Genomic DNA, 18,518 nt, shown 5'->3' on the forward strand with positions numbered 1-18,518 from the left:
CGCTTCTGTTCCCCAGGCGGAGGCAGTGGGCCCCTAGAGAGGTTTGTCCCTCCTGCTTTGTATTCTGAAAGCGCTCACCCCCCTGCTGGGTGCCGCAGATTTACCACACACATAAGCCCTAAATGCAGGTTACCAGCTGCCACTTGTGTAAAGCCCAATCTGCTGCCTGGCTCCTTTCTTTTAGCTTGTTACATGCACAAGGCTGAACCTTATACCCCTTCACTGTATACAATATGTATTCTGTAGGATTGTGTATGCAGGCAAGTTTAACGTAAGTTACTTCAGTTTATTTGGAAAGTAAATCTTTGTTGTGTGGTTAGGTCTAGAACCGGATTTTTTTGTTAACCCTTTCACTATCAAGTTTGGTTATGTCATTTTCATACTGCTGTGACGCTCTTGTCCTGATGGGACGGTGTTGGATTGGCTCGGCTGGTCTACACCGCTCAGTGTCAATGTATTCATTGTATTAGTATACTCGGCATCAGAAGTATTGGTGGTGGTGGTAGTGGCATTGGTTGTTTCATTTCAAGTATATTACACTGATGAATTCAGGCCCATAAGGAGTGTCGGCATGTGTGCTCATCCACCACTCCCATGGTCATAATACTGCAAATGGAACTCCACCCCCAGTATCATGGGTTGTGGTTAGAAGATTCTTTAAAATGAATCTAAAATGATCTTCATAGTCCAAACGAGTCCTGAGATATGGGCATTAGAATTAAGGCCATAGCAGCTACGTCCTCGGCTATACAAGCGACACCCTGGGAGGACGTAGAGCTACGTCCTTGGCAGTGAAAGGGTTAAACCTTCTGACAACCTTCATCACTTTCTTGGCTGTCTTGTGACTAATGTGCTTGCCTTTTCTTTTGAACGCTCAAAATCAAATAATTTTTTTTTTCATCTTCCATGCAGAGCTCCATGTCTAAGAATGTACTCACTCCAATGACTATCCCCATCACCAAATCCTCGGGGTCGCGCTTTCGGAACAGTGTAGAGGGGCTGAACCAAGAGATTGAAATCATCATTAAAGAAACTGGAGAGAAGGAAGAGCAGCTCCTCATGGTAAGTGCATCTTCTTTTCCACTACGGAGCCGTACCCCAGTTACTGGTTCTTGATGGTAATTTATGACTTACCATTGAGAAGGCTCTATTCACTTTTCTCCGCTGCACATGGAATCAAGAAGCATTTTTATTTTTTTAAGTTTTCACCCTCCATATTATGGGTTTATTAAGGAGGGTGGGTTGCTCCAATATTCATCTTGAAGCATATATCCTTGTGGTTTCCCAGCATGGAGACTGTTCAGGCCTTCCTGATGTCAATGGGAACATTACAATGAGTTTCCAGCATCTGCACCCTGAGGTAAGTTGTCGCTGTGTGTGGTATTCTTTTACTTTGTGTATACATCCTATTTTATTGTTTTGTTTTATTAACTTGGAGAACAAAGTGCTTATACACTAATATGTTAGCATGTACTTTACATTTTTCTCAGCTTGATGATGTCATTGAGTTCTGGCAGTATCATTTACGTTATCTACTTATCTGCTAACCTGTGTTGTGTAATAGCTGCAAGCTTGGCAATAATAAACACATATTCTACACGTGTCATAGTAACATAACAGACGCCATTGTGGAAGGTCTTTAGTTACAGGTTTTGCTGGCCCAGACCTTTATGACAACTGCAGTCAGTTACCCGTCAGTCACCACTCTGCTTAAAGAGGGTCTGTCACTGCTCGTATCCCCCTGGAAATAACAATTAGAATCATTATTATGACATTTCTTATTACTAAGGCAAAACGTATGAACAAATTGCCACCTGGGTGTTACCAGGTAGGGGTGCATCCCTATACAGTGTTTGACAGTCCTATCAGTGCCAGAATACCTGGGGGTGCACCCTTCTGACCAGAGGAAGAGTAACATCCCCCCCCCCCCCGTCCCGTTAATTTCTTCATATATATTCAGGAGGAGTAATAGAGGAATGACGCATCAGAGAACTTAAGAAACGATGCCCCAGATTATATAATGGGCAATATACATTTAATAGAACAGACTTGTGGAGAGGTGACGGCTCTGCTTTAACCTCTATATCTATACACCGGCTGTCATCTAGTAGGTTTATGAGGCGAGGGCACTTCCTTTGCACTAGTGTTTATACGCCATCCCCCAGCCTCTTGTTCATAGCAGGACATGGATACTAAAAAGTAGGCCAGCAGAAAAGAATTGCCCTATCCCTGGGGTAAGAGCATCAATAGTTTAGTCTGGAAAACCCCTTTTAGCAAGTTTTAAAAAGTTGGTTGAGATTTTTGGGGAATCCGCTGTGACCACTGAGGGACTTTGGCTCTGATCATGTGCTGCCCAACAATACCGAAGTATATTATGATGCTACTGTATTTAATAACCCTATTGATGATGTAATGGTGTTTTTATACTTTTTACAATCTCTAGTAGATTTAATACAGTGGGTAAAAGGCAAGTGTCTGATCAGGGTGGGGGGGCAGAAGGGACCATACAATAGGAGCGGTATAGGGATTAGACTCTGTTAGTAGACGCTCTGGGAACCATCAGATCCTCTTATGAAATGCTGGATTTTCTTCTAACCACGCTTGTTATACTTTACTGCATGTTACGCTAACTAAGGAAAGTCCATTCTTTTTTTTTTTTTTTTTTTTTTATAGTGTTTTGATCTAGGGCAGTGGTTGAGCAGGAGATTCCCAGTATCTGTCAGTAGTGACCGGAGTACTGAGTCTTTGCACAACTCCTAATACAGATATCTGTCCATTCTTGCTGCAGTTGTGTTATGAAGGGGAAGGAGGGGGATGAATATGGCTGCTATTCCCTAGGTTCTGGTCACAAGTTACCTACTATCCGCTGGAACCCGCACATGTGAACCAGGACACAGTGTGCTTTACGCCCTTGTGTTTATGGATTGGTGATTAGGAATTTGCACTCCCGCCACTCATTTTTGTGGGGGTGCATTTCTGACCACTGATCCTGTCAAACTGGGTTCCCCTGTTCTTAAGATTGATGTTGGTCTTAGGACTTGGACCCCCCACCAGTAAGAAAGTGGATGGAGGGTAACTTGTGCCTGTAATATCACTAGGCCCCATGTTGCAGATTTTGATGTGGTTGTTTGAGCCAAAGCCAGAAGTGGATTGATCAAGAAGTAAAAGCATAAGAACTTTTCTATATCCTTGACTTTGGCTCAAAATGCAAAGTCTGCAACAAAAAAAGCTATATTTCTGCAATGTGGGGCCTCAGCCTTAGGCTGCATTCACACTACGTAACGCCAGCGTGTATCACAGCTGTACACGCCGGCGTTACAGCAGGGCTGCCGAACACTTCCCATTCATTTCTATGGGAGCCGGCATACGAGCGCTCCCCATAGAAATGAATGGGCTGCTTCTTTCACTGCGAGCAGTCCCATTGAAGTGAATGGGAAGTGCCGGCGTATATGGCAAGCTCTGCTCATGCCGAGCCGTACACGCCGGCACATCCCATTCACTTTAATGGGACTGCTCGCAGTGAAAGAAGCAGCCCATTCATTTCTATGGGGAGCGCTCATATGCCGGCTCCCATAGAAATGAATGGGAAGTGTTCGGCAGCCCTGCTGTAGCGCCGGCGTTTACGGCTGTGATACACGCTGGCGTTACATAGTGTGAATGCACCCTTAAGGTCTTTTTAGGACTGAGATATTGATGACCTATCCCTGGGAACAGACCAATATCTAATCGGGAGGTCTCGATATTCAGGACCCCCACTATCAGCGGTTTGAAAAGACTGTAGTGTTGAGCATTGTGGCCTCTTCACTGAATACAACACACAGTGCATTACTTGGGGGCTGTGCTTGGTATTGCAGTTCAGCCCCAATCACTTAAATGGGACTGAGCTGCAGCTGTACTATATGACCAATGACTGTGACTGTGTTTGCTTCAGAAGAAATTGCAATCTTTTGAAACTGCTGATCTGTAGAGGTCCTGGGTGTCAGACCTCCACCAATAGGATACATAAGAAAAGGTCATCAATATTTCAGTCTCTTATGTATATATTAGACTAGTATGGATTCTACATACCATCCATAGTGAACGAAGCCTGTAGGTGTTTGTATTGTAGAAATGTTTACTGCAATCTATTAAGAAAGATCAATTCTTGTGGGAAGGAAAAGTTGAAGAGCCGCCCATAGTAGTCCGATGGTTGTTAGCTTCTATTTGGCCGTATGGCTTACTGTGGGCGACTCCTCCACTCTCCCCATTCACTAGTTTTGCAAATTCTCTACCGATTCTCCCTTTTGCATAGGTTATTGAAAGGGAGTTACTGAAATAGTTTTACATTTAAATGTACTACGTTTGTTGTACCAATGACTGAAAGGATAATGGAGTTCACTTTATGACGACCTGTCACTTCTAAGATGTTCATTGTAATCCCAAGGAAACAACCATTGTGGGTCCTACATCCTGATACATTTGTGCTGTTCCTCTGCTATTTCTGTCCTACTGTTATGAATACATTAAGAACCGTTTGTTAAAGTGGTCCTCTACCTCTCCCGTCTTACTGTGTGCACTGACTGATGTCAGACTATAGGGTCACCCTGACGCTAGCTTCACACCTGTGTTCGGGTCTCCGTTCTGTGGTTTCCGTCTTCTGCATGCAAGAAGACGGAAACCACAGACTGGGTGCGGCGGTAAGGGTTTTATGCTCTCCGCCGCGAAACCGTTTTTTAAAATCCGGACACAGAGTACTGCATGTCTGACTCTGTGTCCAGATTTAAAAAAGAGATTTCGCGGCGGAGAGCATAAAACGCTCACCGCCGCTCACGGCCGGACAGCTTTCTCACCCATTCAAATGAATGGGTGAGAGAGTCCTGCAGGTTTCCGTCTCCTGCCCCTGTTTTGTGCAGGAAACAGAAACCTGCAGAACGGAGACCAGGCGCAGATGTGAACGAGCCCTTAGCTGCTTACAGTCAATGTTGTATAAATATACAGGACGAACAGCACAACATTAAAGGGGTTATCCACTCTAGCCTTGAGGGCCTATGTTTAAGATAGGTCATCAATATCAGACATGTGGGGGTCCGACACCCAAGACCCCCCACAGATCACCTGTACTGAGGCAATGCAGCTCTTGGTAAAGTTTACATACTACAAGCCATGCTGCTCACTCGCCATACAAACTGCAAGCCACACTTTTCTCTCTGCATGTTTCATGCGCGAAACCGAGCGGTAATCACATGGACCTCATGATAATCTATGGGGTCTGTGTGGTTTCCTTAGGAAAGTGCTTTTTAGTGTGTATAGGTTTCCATACGGGGGGTCCCCAGGCGGACTCCCCAAATGGAGACCCAAATGCAGATGTGATCCGGGCCTAAGAACTGAGCCATCTCTGTGCAGGTGATAAAAATTGAGTCTTCATTAGTTGATACTCTTTTAATGGCTGAGAGGTGACAGGTCCTCTTTAAAGAGAATTTTTAACCGAAGCTAAATTGGCCATAACGTCAGAGCAGTAGCCACAGTTTGCTTATTTACTGAATTACTGAACTCATGTTCAGGGGCAGTATGCAGTTTCTTTCACGACAGGTTGTGCAGCCATTTGCTTGTGTCCACTGCTGTCAGATATTGTGTCTTGATGATTTAAACCATCCAACGGCCACCTCCTAATAAATTTGGTGCATCTTACATGGTGGGGATTGTTACAAAACGCCAATCTTAAGAGGATTGTTCAAGACCCTATGTCTATTGGTTATTGATGTCCTGAAAATTACAATGACCATGCATACAGCTCTCTGACTCTTTTTTTTTTTTTTTTTTTTTCCTGCATTGGGTAAAAATCTTCTCATAGTGTTTGTCTTACTCTGTGCAGTGTTACTATTTTGTTACTCCTTATTTACCCTGACAATGTTTAAGCGGCTTTCTGTTCCAAAGCTTGATTTTCTACGGGATAGGTGATGAGGATGTGATCTGTTGGGTCCAGTAGCTGGATGTCTCACAGATCAGGTGTTGCAGCTTCCTCTGGATGGGGAGCATGTGCAGCAATGCTCTGATGCAAGTAACAGGTGCCATGCTGCTATTGCGTGACACCACTGCCATTAGTTTAATAGGAGCGGTGCTGCACGTGTTCCCCATCCACTAGATTCTTCTGGCACCTGGATGCTGCGAGAACAGCTGATTTGTGCAGGGACCTTTGCTTGGACCCCGACAGACCACATACTGATGAGGATGACCTATTATGTGGCTAGTTGAAAGGTCAGTTTGTAACTGAGGTCACACGCTGCATTAAAATCAATTCTTTTTAATGGGACTATTCACATGACTTTTATAACATGGCATCAAAAAGTAGAGCATATTCTAACTTTGCCCATCTTCGCAGATCTTTTTATAGAGTCAAGTCCAAGGGATCTATAAAACCGCGGGCCACACATATGCCATACTGTCCCTTTTTCACATGCATTTTGCACCCGTCTGATTTCTTTCGAGGCTTCCTATATAGACTTGCAGTTTAGTTGGTAGGTTTGTGTACTCCACAAAATGAAAGTTATTTCGCATTCCTGGTAGGTTTATTTGGCGCCCCCCACATATTATTGCAGTAACCTAATGTCAAATGACTATTGTTGGGAACTGACTTGGTGATATACCTCGCGTTACGTAGTCCAGTTATGTGCGTTATCGTCATTGTTATCTTGGACTGACACTGAGCCAAGTGTTTCTCTGCAGGTTTTAGAGCAGTGTCTGAGCCAATAGGAGGGTGTAGTGGTGAACAGACAGTAGTAGAGGAGTATAGAGCTTAGGAGACACTAGTTTTTGGGTGTTTTATTTATTTTTTTTGTTTAAACATATATTCTGTCCACTAACTTCTTTTGTTTAGCAAAGATAATTATCCGCGTAATTGTTTTTTATTTCTTTTTTTTTTTTTTTCTTTTGTTTTGTATATGTTTTTATATTTTATAGCCCCAAGATATTCCAGATGGGCACCGCGCTCCCCCGCCACTCGCTCTAAGAAGTGTAGATACACAGACACCTGGAGGAAATGAGCGCGGAAGCAACAACAGCAGCCGCTCCCAGTCCATATCTCCGGCTTCCTTCATAACCATCTCCAATGACTGCAACGAGGAGAGCCCATGTTCCACCGAGGACACACAAACAGATCCCAGAGATAAAGGTACGACATGGACTTTGTCATTCCTGAAGGTTACATTGAAGACGTTACTGTTGATATGTGGATATTACATGAGCTTGCTATTGAAAATGGGGAAGCTGAATGTATCATTTGTGACTGCTAAATATGGGCCATAACTAGCATTTAGTAGCATCAGCTATAGGTTTTATCTAGCATCATGCAATATAGGATATATCTAGCATGTCGTAACATCCAGTATGGGATATATCTAGTATTACACCTAGAACACTACAATCTATCAGAACTCAAACACTCCATAAACCACAATTATCGAATGCAGTCCCAGCAGTCCTGTAGCAGTGAATAGAGCACTGGACACTCAGTTTATGAGGTGGCGGCATGGGGGTCTTTTATTCCTCCTTTCTCCTCATCACTTGGGGTTCCGGTGGTCAGATTGCCAGTGATCTGTTGATTTTCCTTAATGGCACAACCCCTTTAACGCTGGAGCTTTTAAGCCTTTACATACACACATATATATATATATATATATATATATATATATATATATATATATATATATATATATATATATATATACATAATTCAACCCCAGACCGCTGTACATGAATGGAAATTACCATGACACCTGGTCATAAAACCAAATATTAATCAATACCTCCAATAACCAAGCAAAGTACCAAGATCTAGCTTCACAAAGTCATTTATAAAGAGTAATCCCCTAAGAAGTCTCCTGCCAATACCATAATCCACCATGTAGAGAAGGCCCTGCGTAATGCTGAATATTAGGCCATATCTGCACCACCTTATGTTGCTTGTTAGAGAGTGAACACTGTTCCGAACAGTGTTCGCTCATCTCTATTGCTTGTACTACAGTGGAGACTTGGATCTATGGGAACTATCATTTTATAGTATTACAATCTTTCCATATTTTGGCTTGTTGCTGATTTATTATTAATGAATATTAGTGACCATTAAGTTACAGTGAGTCTGCTAGCTTAATATACAGCCCTATATAAGCAGCGGTCTGTAGCATCGTATTCTAGTCAGAAGTGCGTACTTCAAGTTGCCAAAATGGCTCAAAAATGTTGTGACTTCTAGCGCTAGTAAAAGGGAATCTGTCACCAGGGTGAAGCGTATGCAACCTGCAACACATTCAGGTGCGCCTGACCTATCCAACTGGAACGCCTTTTTCCCCCCCATGAAAATGTGTGCCTCGGTTGCCCAGATATTCATTTATTTCACAATATGGAAACTATTAGATTGGAACAATGGAGCGGCCATTGGTTCTCCAAACTGCTATGCCACACAATGCTCTAATATGTCTCCCCTCTTATGAGAGACGGAGCCAGGGGGCTATGCTGAAATCTCAGTGTTCACTATGGCGTATTATTAGATCAATGCAGGGCACATCAGTTTGGAGCAAAGGAGCTGCTCTTAATGTAATAAGTGGTTATCTGGACAACTGAGGCAAACTTACATTCAGGTGAGTCCTGTCTGTGTTGCTTCACCCTGGTATCAGACTCCCTGTAAGAAATACACAGGTCTCTGAGTGAGTCTGACGGTGGTCACAAGGAGAACGTCCTCAATGTGGTGATGGGCAGGCTGCTGTATAGAAGTCTATACACAACAGTCTGTTAGTCACTGTGCAGACGTGGAGGCCGCGTTATCCCTCTATTAGTACAGCTGGATCCAAGCTATGAGACTGCTAACAGTCAGACTGCACCGTGTATTTGCGCCGTCTTGGCTGCTACCACCAGCACTGACCTGTAGCTGTGATTTGCTAGTAGCTGTAATTTTTTCAGGATCAGTCTCCTCTCCAGATGATGGTTTTATATTCTAATGTATCAAATCTGGCACATCCGGTCTTCAAACTGTATATTGTGCCGCCCCTCCTGAAAAAAAGACTGACACCTTGATGTTACCTTTTGGGGAGATGCCACAACATTGTGTGATCCGTCCTGCCAGAGTCACACTGTGTAGGGAATGGTAACGCCCAGTTGTCAATTTATTGATTCATTTTTAGGAGTAATGAGAGGAACAGCACAACACAGTTTTTAGATTAAATTATATATGTATATATGTATGTGTGTGTGTGTAGATAGATAGATAGATATAGATACATAGATATATATATACATAGATATATATATACATAGATATACATTTATTTTTCAAATATAATTTTTTTTTTTCCCCTTTCTAACATCTTGATTTACAGCGATCTATGCTTGGCTTGTTTCCCTTTTGGGCTGATCCTGTTAATAATGTCAATCACTTTCACCCGCAGAGAATGGGAACCACTCTCCCTTCCCCAAGTACGCGACATCTCCAAAGCCCAACAACAGCTACATGTTCAAGCGAGAACCACCTGAAGGTTGTGAAAGGGTTAAAGTATTTGAGGAAAGCGTGTAAGTGTTCATCACCATATCTGTAATTTATGTGGGATTATAGCGTAGTTGTGTAGAGGGAGTGTCTGAGAACTACCGACGGCCATTGACGCCAAGGAGTAGACACTGATATTAGTAGATGTCCTACAATAATTTATTTTACATTCACCACATGCGGTTTCATCTTCCTCCTTCTACTTCATTGATCTTTATAGCTTTATAAGTGAAACCAGAAGAAATGGCTACAGGACAGCCGTGTGCAGGATAGTGACACATGGCGATACGCAGGCACTAAGCATTAGACATACAGAGATGTCCTGGAGTATTTCCAGCGCACTCACGGTTTTGAGGATTTGCTGTGTAATAGAATAGTTCTCTTTATTTTGAGGTTGCCTTTAATTTATAGATTAGAAAAGAAGGATTATGATGTGGCATATGTTATAGAAGAGTTAAAGGGAGTGTTTTTTCTGTCCCTAAGGTTATATGGGAAATGAAACCCTCATGTTAGGGTAGGATAGAGAAGCCATGGGTGGCAGTAGTAATTTATATGCTGTGTCATTGACCGTGCAGTTATCCACTCTTACATTTACCACTGCCGTATACCAATATGTTCTTTTGCATATATGGATATTTTAGAGTGAAATCTCTGCACATAAAGGTGGCTCCCAAACCAAAGAATCGTGCTTGAGCACTCAGGCCATTCTTGTACATGGCAGGCTGCAATATCTGGCTATCTTTCCTCCAGTAAAAACAGTTATCAGTGGATTTAGAAGAGACTGTTACTGCGGAGGACCCCTTTAATGGTCTAGCCATGTATTCAGCTGGCCATACACATTAGGTAACAGTCTCTGCACCCCAGGCTTCCCTGTAACCATGCATGGTGTAATGCCAGAAAGAAAAGGGGTTACAGAGGCCGCACCTGGATAGAGGGTCCCACACGTTACCCTGCATGTATTACAATAACCAAAGCCTAATGTATGACTTTCTGTCGGACCGCTCACTTACACTTGCAGTTTAAAAATAAATAAATAAATAAATAATGTTGTTTCCAGGTTTATAATGTATTAGAAGAATAAAAAAGCGCCATCCTATTCTGCCTATTCTGTGATTTCTCTATAATGTGCTGCATATTCTATTCAGATGAAACCTAACATCTGCACCATTTACTGCAGGCCAAAGCCCTTACATGAAATCCCTCCTTTCTACTGCCCTGACAAGAACAAAGTGAACTTTATCCCAAAGAGCGGATCTGCCTTCTGCCTTGTCAGCATCCTCAAGCCTCTTCTGCCAAATCAGGAAATTGCTTTCAAAGGCTCCAACCACAGCCTGACTGTTCCTTCTGGGATCCCTCCTTCCTTAGTTCAGAATTTTAGCATGACCTCCATATCCTCCAGCCTAGAACAAGAACGTAATTCTCGCGGTACCAATACTCTCGCCTCTCCGATGTCGCTGCTGCACCCTACTGGCCAGATTGAGGAAGAGGAGGACTAAGCAGCGGAGCTGTGCACTTACCTGATATGTAGAGACTCTAGATGCAGTATTGTCCTAAGCTGACCATATTCTTCTTCTGCTGTAACATGGGCAGCATGCCTTACCATTGTTGGTATTGATCTTGGTCATTGATCTGCTCTTTGATACTAGAAAGGGCTTATTATAGTTTTAGCTTATTATACTTTATTTTTTTTCTCTTGTATTTAAGTCACTGCTGCTGCAGTTGTCAATGGGTAAGTAGTAAGGATTACTCTACCCATATTCCCACAATATGGCCAATTTACTGTTACAAAACTTTTATTGGACTTTTGTGATGATGCCGACATGGGCAGTGGTCCAGGGACGGGCAAACTGCAGGTCCAGCGACGTTACGGAAGGTAAGACTGTGACATGATCGGTACGTTGTATACTGCCGGGGAGATGAAGGGTATCATTGTAATCCTAGTGACTACATAAAGGTGGGGTCACATCAATATTTGTTTTTTTTTCTTCCTATATCATGCATGGGTATAAATTCTGAATGTTTTAGGAAAGTGGGGAAACGTGTTTCAGTGGCTGTGGTATTTTCTATGGATTCAGCTTCTTTCCAGCTGTGGGGACCAAACATGGCGTCTAGCCGAGAGGGCGAGGTGAGGTGTAAATAAGACAGACATGGCGCTAGTTCATTAGTATTTGTGATATATGGCATTGTATGTGGCTGCTGCATTATCAGTGTATCATGGTTGGAGACGTATATTCATACACTGATGGTTTTTTTATTTTTTAACCATATCATGACACTTGCCATTGAAATGTGGTGTTGAAAAGTTTACAGGTTGTTTTATATGCCAGGAAGGCATTGGTTCTATTACAGGCTCCTCAGCCAAGTCTATATTCTGTATCCTTGCTACGAGGATCTCTCTCTAACTTGACCGTTTTTTTTGGCCGTCTGAGCATAAATAAGAGAACTGCGGGTGTGTTAAACTCGCAGCACAAAGGAGTTCAGTTCTGCCGTTATCCCAAATATTAAAGTGGATTTCCAGCCTTAGCTAAGCCCCTCTTTATACCCGAGGCTCAGTATACATGCAGCAGTGAATGCGTATTCCCATCTGGAGCACTTATGGCAAATATGCAGGTTGCACCTATTCCAAGAACGAGATCCTTCAACCGTTATCTCTCAGCCTCTATGAATGGAGAGATGGCCATGAGTGTGCCGCTATATCCGTTCACTTCTATACTGACAATAACCAAGTAGGTCAATGGAGGGAGCAACAGGCACCGCTTGTGCTCCAGATGGGGATCCTGTCCTATCTCATCACTGTTCTATGAACTTTCTGGTGAGTCTGAACTAGCAGAGCTGCAGTATAAAGCATGGGGGAGAGCTAGTGCAGCTGCCAGAGTCACTGAAGAGACTTGGAAGTATAGGGATAAGTTCACACACAGTATTTTGGACCAGAACCGGAGGCGGCCTCAGGTTCCGGACCAAAATACGGGTAGCTGCGACTGGATGCCGGTGCACTGCGCGCACACTGCTCCAGGTTAGGCCCAAATGAATGGGCTTAGTCCGGAGGAGGGAGTGTCCTCAGGCGGATTCACGATGCGATTCCGCCTGGAGAATGAGCATGTCGCTTCTTTTTCTGGGAGCCGGAAGAAACGGCTCCCGGAAAAAAGAAAGACCGTCTCCCATTGATTTCAATGGGAGCTGTCTTTTTGGACAAGATTTTGAGGCTGATACGGCCTCAAAATCCTGACCAAAAAACCCTGTGTGAACTTACCCTAAAGAAAATAACTGGTGAGCACAGCCCGCAAGGAAATTACAGTTAAGGCCCAAAACCAAACTTCTACTTGAGGCTGAAGCGTCCGTGACTTCAATTGGGACACGCCGCCATTTGCCATTGCAAGTTATGTATGTGAATGGAGTCGAACTGCAGCAGACATTGCTGTGACATCAGTCAGAAAATAAATAAAAATCAAGCCTTGAGTTTTATTTTTGCGACAGAATGTTGCAGTTTGGACAACTAATACTCCCCAATTTCCATCCTCTGCTTGTGATGTTATAGGGCAGCACAGCGATCTGTGCTCATACAATTGGGGTCACAGACAAGATCGCTGTAGAGGGGGCTGTGTGACCTAGCTTTACAATAGGTTCTCAAGGGTCCAGCCCCTGGCACCCATAACGATCAGCTGATTGAAGGGGCCACTTGGCCTCTTGTAGCTTCTTTTTTGGCCTATGACATGTCGTCCATAGCTGTTTTACAGTTCAGACCCATTGTGCTGAATGTGATTGAGCTACAAATCCATAGCTGTGTACCTGGCTCTGCCCATTAGTCATTGAGCTGACTGGCAGAGGTGGCAGACCTTTACCCATCAGATATTGATGGCCTAGCCTTATGATCAGTTTCAGAAAACCTCTTTCAACTTTTGGCCTAAGATACAGGTCTTTTGTTTTTGGGCTATTCTAGTAACAGACAGGAAACCATATGAATAATCTGTATTTCTGTTGCTCAGCTGCCATCAGATATGTCCGTGTACCAGTCTTTAGTGGAATCATTCAGATGTTCTGTGATAATTTGTTATACTCACTCATCAGGATATTGTCAGGGGAAGGTGCAGTAAGTTTTATCCTTCAGGAGACGTTCATTCATTCATTCTTCTGTGCAGAGGGAATTAGTGGTCAGTTGTGACTGTCTTATGGGTTGGGGACTTTAACATTGATGGCGCATCCTTTTAGGATAAGACCTCAATAGCCGATGGGGCGGGGTCCAGTGCACAGCACATTTTCTAAAGGGGGCCGCAGTGATTGGATGAGAGCTGTGACCTGATCATTATCCTGGACAGCAGTGTACATTTAGTGATGGCTGTGCCTCTGTGTGCTGGACATAGCTCTGTCCTATTCACATGGATAGGGGTGCAGAACTAGGCACAATGGGTACAAATGTGTCTGGTAAACGACAAAGATGGATGCGTCTCTTGTCAGAGCGCTGCAACCCCCGATCAGCGGTGCCACATGTCTGACCCTGCACCAGACTGATATTGATAATCTATCCTAGGGTCAGGCCCTCACTGTTAAAGTCCTGGAAACCAATTAAAAAGTATTTATCCCAATGTTTATTATGGCCAATTTTTGTCACTCCCTTTCTGCTCTTTAGGTACGTTCACATGTTGCGGTGGTGATCCAGCAGAGCGCCACCTCTGACAGATGGTAAAAGTGTTATCTTTATACATTGGTTTGCCTTATAAGCTATATTGTCTGCGTCTTTTTTTTTTTTTTTTTTTTCTTCTTAAATTTTTCTAGAAAACCCATCAAAGTTAATAGAGAAATTGTCAGGGTGAGGGCGTGCTCAGGTACAGAACTGTACAATGTGTGGCTGGAGTCCTCTCTCAAACACTGGGCTAAGGGTGCAAACTAGCAGCGTCAGAGGGACCTTTGATATCGCTGGTTTGGGTCTTTAGACCCACGGCTGGGATGAGATCTGTGGATATAATAAGATACGTGGATTTGGTCTGGTGATCTGTATATGTGAGAATCTGAGTCGGCGGCCATTGTCTGTCCATCCAATCCCAAAGATTGTTTCAGAATTGTGAGGCCTCCTCCTGTGCCCAGTCTGCAGGACGACCTATATCAGGCTAATGCTGTTTACACCAATATGGCGACGACTTTTGGTTAGGACTTCCCCTGTTCAGGAGGAAGGATCAGGACACATGTGCATTATTCGATCTATCCTTGTCATTCTGTTTCAGACGATGCCCTTTTACCTTTATTTTATAGCAATAACTCTTGTTTCAAGAGTGAATGAACTGCACCAGCCTTTAACGCATCAGTAAAAACGACAAATCTTTTTTTATACTGTAGCCCAAGCACGGAATGAGCAGTTTGTGTGTAAGTCACTATGTATCAGACATGGGGACATGTGAATATCGGAGTTACCTTAATAAAACTCTACTTGAAAGCTCAATGTGTCTCTATGGTCTTTGTCTGTCCATTCAACTATGAACATCTGTCTCCAAAATGTAGTCACTTATCTCATGGTATCAAACACAGAAAAGAGTGAAGCTATGCTGAGACTTTATCCCTTCCAATACCTCAGGAGAGAACCCAGGACTGCAGTGATGTTATGCCAAGCACCGTGGTAGAGAAGCAACTTAGCGGGCACAGATGTAGGAGCCTCCAGGGGAAAGACAGGATAACTAACTATGGGCTAGTTCACACAGGCAGCAGAATGGCGGATTTTGGTCCTGATTCTGACGTGGGAAGCCGTGTCAGACTAAGGCCAAAATGCGTCTGCCAAGACAATCGCGGCTTCCCACTCCGGAGTAGGCCCAAATGAATGGACCTAGACTGGACGGTGCTGCTGCAAGGCGGACACCAGGGGTGATTCAGCTAAGCAATCCGCCTGGAGAAAGGGCAGCTCGCTTCTTTTTTCCATGAGCGGCAACATGCTGCTCATGGAAAAAAGTAAGCAAGCAGTCTACATAGACCTCCATTGTGAGGGGGCAGATTAAGATTCAGCGCCGAAATCTGCCCCCTCTTGTGCCGTGTGAACGGGGCCTAAGGAGACCTATGGAAGAAAGGGGTTGGAAAAATAGGCCACAGGGCTACTCACCAGCTCCAGGAGCGGATTTACACTGCACTGTGTACCATAGGAGAAGGTATCGGCACTATGGCCAGGGTGGCATTTGGGTATAAGGAAGACAAGGTCTCCCGCGTACTGGAGACTGGGGGGAAAAGACCCATCTGATCTGTAGGCTGTCTCAACCCCCCATTGATTTTTGAGAGAGAGGTAGAGACAGAAGCTGCTGCAAAAGAAGGAATAGAATGCCTGGAGCAAGTAGGATATCAGCCAACCTGAGGTAAGGCAGGAAGCCTGGGGACAAGGACAAGATGTGCCCTAGGTCTGGCAAAAGCTGTGGGCTAAATTAGTTGGAACATATCACAATGGTAAGAACCTGCAGGTGCAATGTGGCATTATATTGCTGTAATACTGAGTGGTGCACACAATCACAGTGCTATACATTGACAGGCACTATTACAGTGTTAGGGTATGATCAGACTCGGCGGGTTACAGGAGAAATGGATGTGGTTAGGGGCATGACCCGCACGCACACAAAAAAAAAAAATTGCTGTCTGATGTCAATCTTTATCCATCTTTGTATCTTCTAAAAGTTGGGGGGTATGTTTAAGTGGTGGTGATGGAAGGAGCCACTTCTGAAACCTTCACACTGCCCATCAATGTGTTAAAGTAGCCCTGCTCCTATGGACATTAGGTTTAAGCCCATGTCTTGTAAAGCTTGGTGTTTGTGGAGAGGACATAGCCCATCTAGGTAGTGGCAGTGTCCATGGTGTTGTATCCCTCAATGATATCAGATGTATAGTAACAAGGTTCTCTAAAACCAACTAATCAAATTGAACTTTATTCCTTAAAGGGTTTCCTTAGATGATATACAAACACCATGGATTTGTTGCCCAAATTTCTATGACTGAAAATCCGTTCCATATAAGAGGGGGTTGCTTCCACAGCACTTGCCCAAATTTCTGCAAGTCCCATTCAGTTAAACAGGACAACAATACAACCGTCTAAGGGTGGGTTTACATCTACGCCCCGGTCTCTGCTTTGCAGGTTTCCATCTTTTGCCCAAGAAACTGGACAGGAGACGGAAACCGGCAGTCACTTTTCAAACCCATTCATTTGAATGGGTTTGTAAAGTGAGGGCCTGTGAGCTGCAGCAAAATTTATTTATTTTTAACCGGATACAAAGTCGGACATGCAGGACTTTGTGTCCAGTTAAAAAAAAAAAAAAAAACAACAAACTTTCGCTGCAGAGACCAGAAGACGCTCACGGGCGGACACTGACTGCCGGGTTTCCGTCTCCTGTCCAGTTTCTTGGGCAGCAGACAGAAAGCCACAAAGTGGAGACCATTTGCAGGTGTGAACTCGCCCTTACAAATCTTGCATGTGTAAATTTACCCTCTACTTTTTTCTTTGCACAAGTTTTGAGAAGTAATTAACCATTACCATCCTAGCTCTGTATGTACATTGGCAGAGACTGACTTCCAGAGATATATATATATTTTTTATTTTGCTTTACCAAGATTTGTTATCTACATTCTCATCTCGTTGACTCATCGTGTATTCATATAAACATTGTTACCAAATGTAAAATAGAAGCTGATCGTGAATGACAAGTCTGGAAATGATCAGGACGCCTCTTGAAAGCAATTCTGTGAAACGCATTTCCGGCAACACTTGAGGAATGTCGAGATCCCCTGTGAAATAAACTCTCTTCTTGTAAGATGTGATCAGACTACAATACTGATAACTAGGGAGGGACGGGAACTTCATTAAAAGCACTTGAAGTCGTTGGTTAATCTCCTGCAGAGTTCAGAAAGTATTCTCCGATACTGGAGTTCAAGGCTCCACAACAAGCATCCATTCACGTCATTCTTCATCCCGTCTCCTGTCACGCACTGAAAAGTTCATTGTCTGAGTGGCTAGTGGCACCGAGGCTCGCGAATGGGTCAAGATCTGCAATCATGTTTAACCATGCCGACATGTCTGAATTTCCTGCCTTTGGGTCTATTGAACAAAATAAATAAATAAAAAAAAGGACGAAAATTAACAACTATGGGAAATGAGCAAACAATTGCTGGTTTCCTGCTGCTCGCACGGCCTAGAGCTTGTCTACATCCTCAGTCAGGGCTAAACACTGGAGACAGCAGAACTGAGATAACACGGCGGCCATGGCATAGAACGCACTGCTCAGGTTCTGTATCTGCTTCACTGAGCCGTCACATCTGCACTCACCCCAAATAGAAAAAAATAAATAAATAAAAACACAGTTGAAGCTTTCTTCTGTCATGGTTTTAACTTTTCTGACCAAAGAAAGTCTCGCATGTAGGACTTTTTTTTTTCCCATTATAAAATAAACAAACATGACGGAGGAAAACGTCCACCATGTTGTTTCCATTAGAGTCAAATGGGAGTAGACAAAGATGGAGGGAAGCTCTTTCCACGTCTGCTAATAAGCTTCAATTAATATCCTTTGCTGTCATCCTTTGACAGATGGCAGCAATGAATGTTGATAAAGGTAGTGTGAACGTAGCCTAAGTAGTTTTCCTCAACTTGACACACTTGGTTATAGTAGGTATTTCCTATTCCATCTCAAAAAAGGGCTACAGGTAGATACACAAAAAAAAAAAAAAAATAACTTCAACTCACTATTGCCTGGAGGGTCAGGAGTTTTCTGTAGAGAACAGTCAGACCTGCCGCCATTGGAAGATAAGCCTGGGAGACTCCAGTCTGAGATTAGGAAGGAAGGCAAAATCAGTTTAAAATAGTAGAAAGTCACTTACTGTATATCCCTATAAATATAGGTGTAGGCCTGCTACATACCAGACAGAGAGCTAAGGGCTAGTTCACACGGGCACGGAATCCACATCATAATCCGCCCCCTCACAATGGTGGGCTATGGAGACCGCTAGCAGAAAAAAGAAGCGATCTGCCCTTTCTTCAGGCGGATTCTGTGGCTCAATCAGC

At 43.6% G+C, this 18,518-nt stretch overlaps 2 protein-coding genes across 5 annotated transcripts in view; one reads left to right on the forward strand and one right to left on the reverse strand.

Moving 5' to 3' along the window:
- The window catches only part of FAM117B (family with sequence similarity 117 member B), a 28,638-nt gene extending 13,827 nt beyond the window's left edge, over nucleotides 1–14,811 (forward strand). For 2 of the 3 annotated variants that reach the window (XM_075284295.1, XM_075284297.1), the window contains exons 5-9: nucleotides 913–1,062; nucleotides 1,289–1,360; nucleotides 6,937–7,147; nucleotides 9,414–9,534; nucleotides 10,686–14,811. In XM_075284295.1, coding sequence (XP_075140396.1) covers nucleotides 913–1,062; nucleotides 1,289–1,360; nucleotides 6,937–7,147; nucleotides 9,414–9,534; nucleotides 10,686–11,004 — 873 coding nt within the window. In that variant the 3' untranslated portion in view covers nucleotides 11,005–14,811. The remainder of the gene's footprint in view (nucleotides 1–912; nucleotides 1,063–1,288; nucleotides 1,361–6,936; nucleotides 7,148–9,413; nucleotides 9,535–10,685) is intronic. The other variant, XM_075284296.1, reaches the window with a different exon arrangement.
- A 2,258-nt stretch (nucleotides 14,812–17,069) lies between these two features.
- The window catches only part of ICA1L (islet cell autoantigen 1 like), a 37,739-nt gene continuing 36,290 nt past the window's right edge, over nucleotides 17,070–18,518 (reverse strand). For both annotated transcript variants that reach the window (XM_075285565.1, XM_075285566.1), the window contains exons 12-13: nucleotides 18,201–18,281; nucleotides 17,070–17,558 (exon numbers count right to left, since the gene is read on the reverse strand). In XM_075285565.1, coding sequence (XP_075141666.1) covers nucleotides 17,443–17,558; nucleotides 18,201–18,281 — 197 coding nt within the window. In that variant the 3' untranslated portion in view covers nucleotides 17,070–17,442. The remainder of the gene's footprint in view (nucleotides 17,559–18,200; nucleotides 18,282–18,518) is intronic.

This window comes from Leptodactylus fuscus, chromosome 8 (genome assembly GCF_031893055.1).
Source record: "Leptodactylus fuscus isolate aLepFus1 chromosome 8, aLepFus1.hap2, whole genome shotgun sequence".
In the NCBI taxonomy this organism is placed as follows: domain Eukaryota; kingdom Metazoa; phylum Chordata; class Amphibia; order Anura; family Leptodactylidae; genus Leptodactylus; species Leptodactylus fuscus.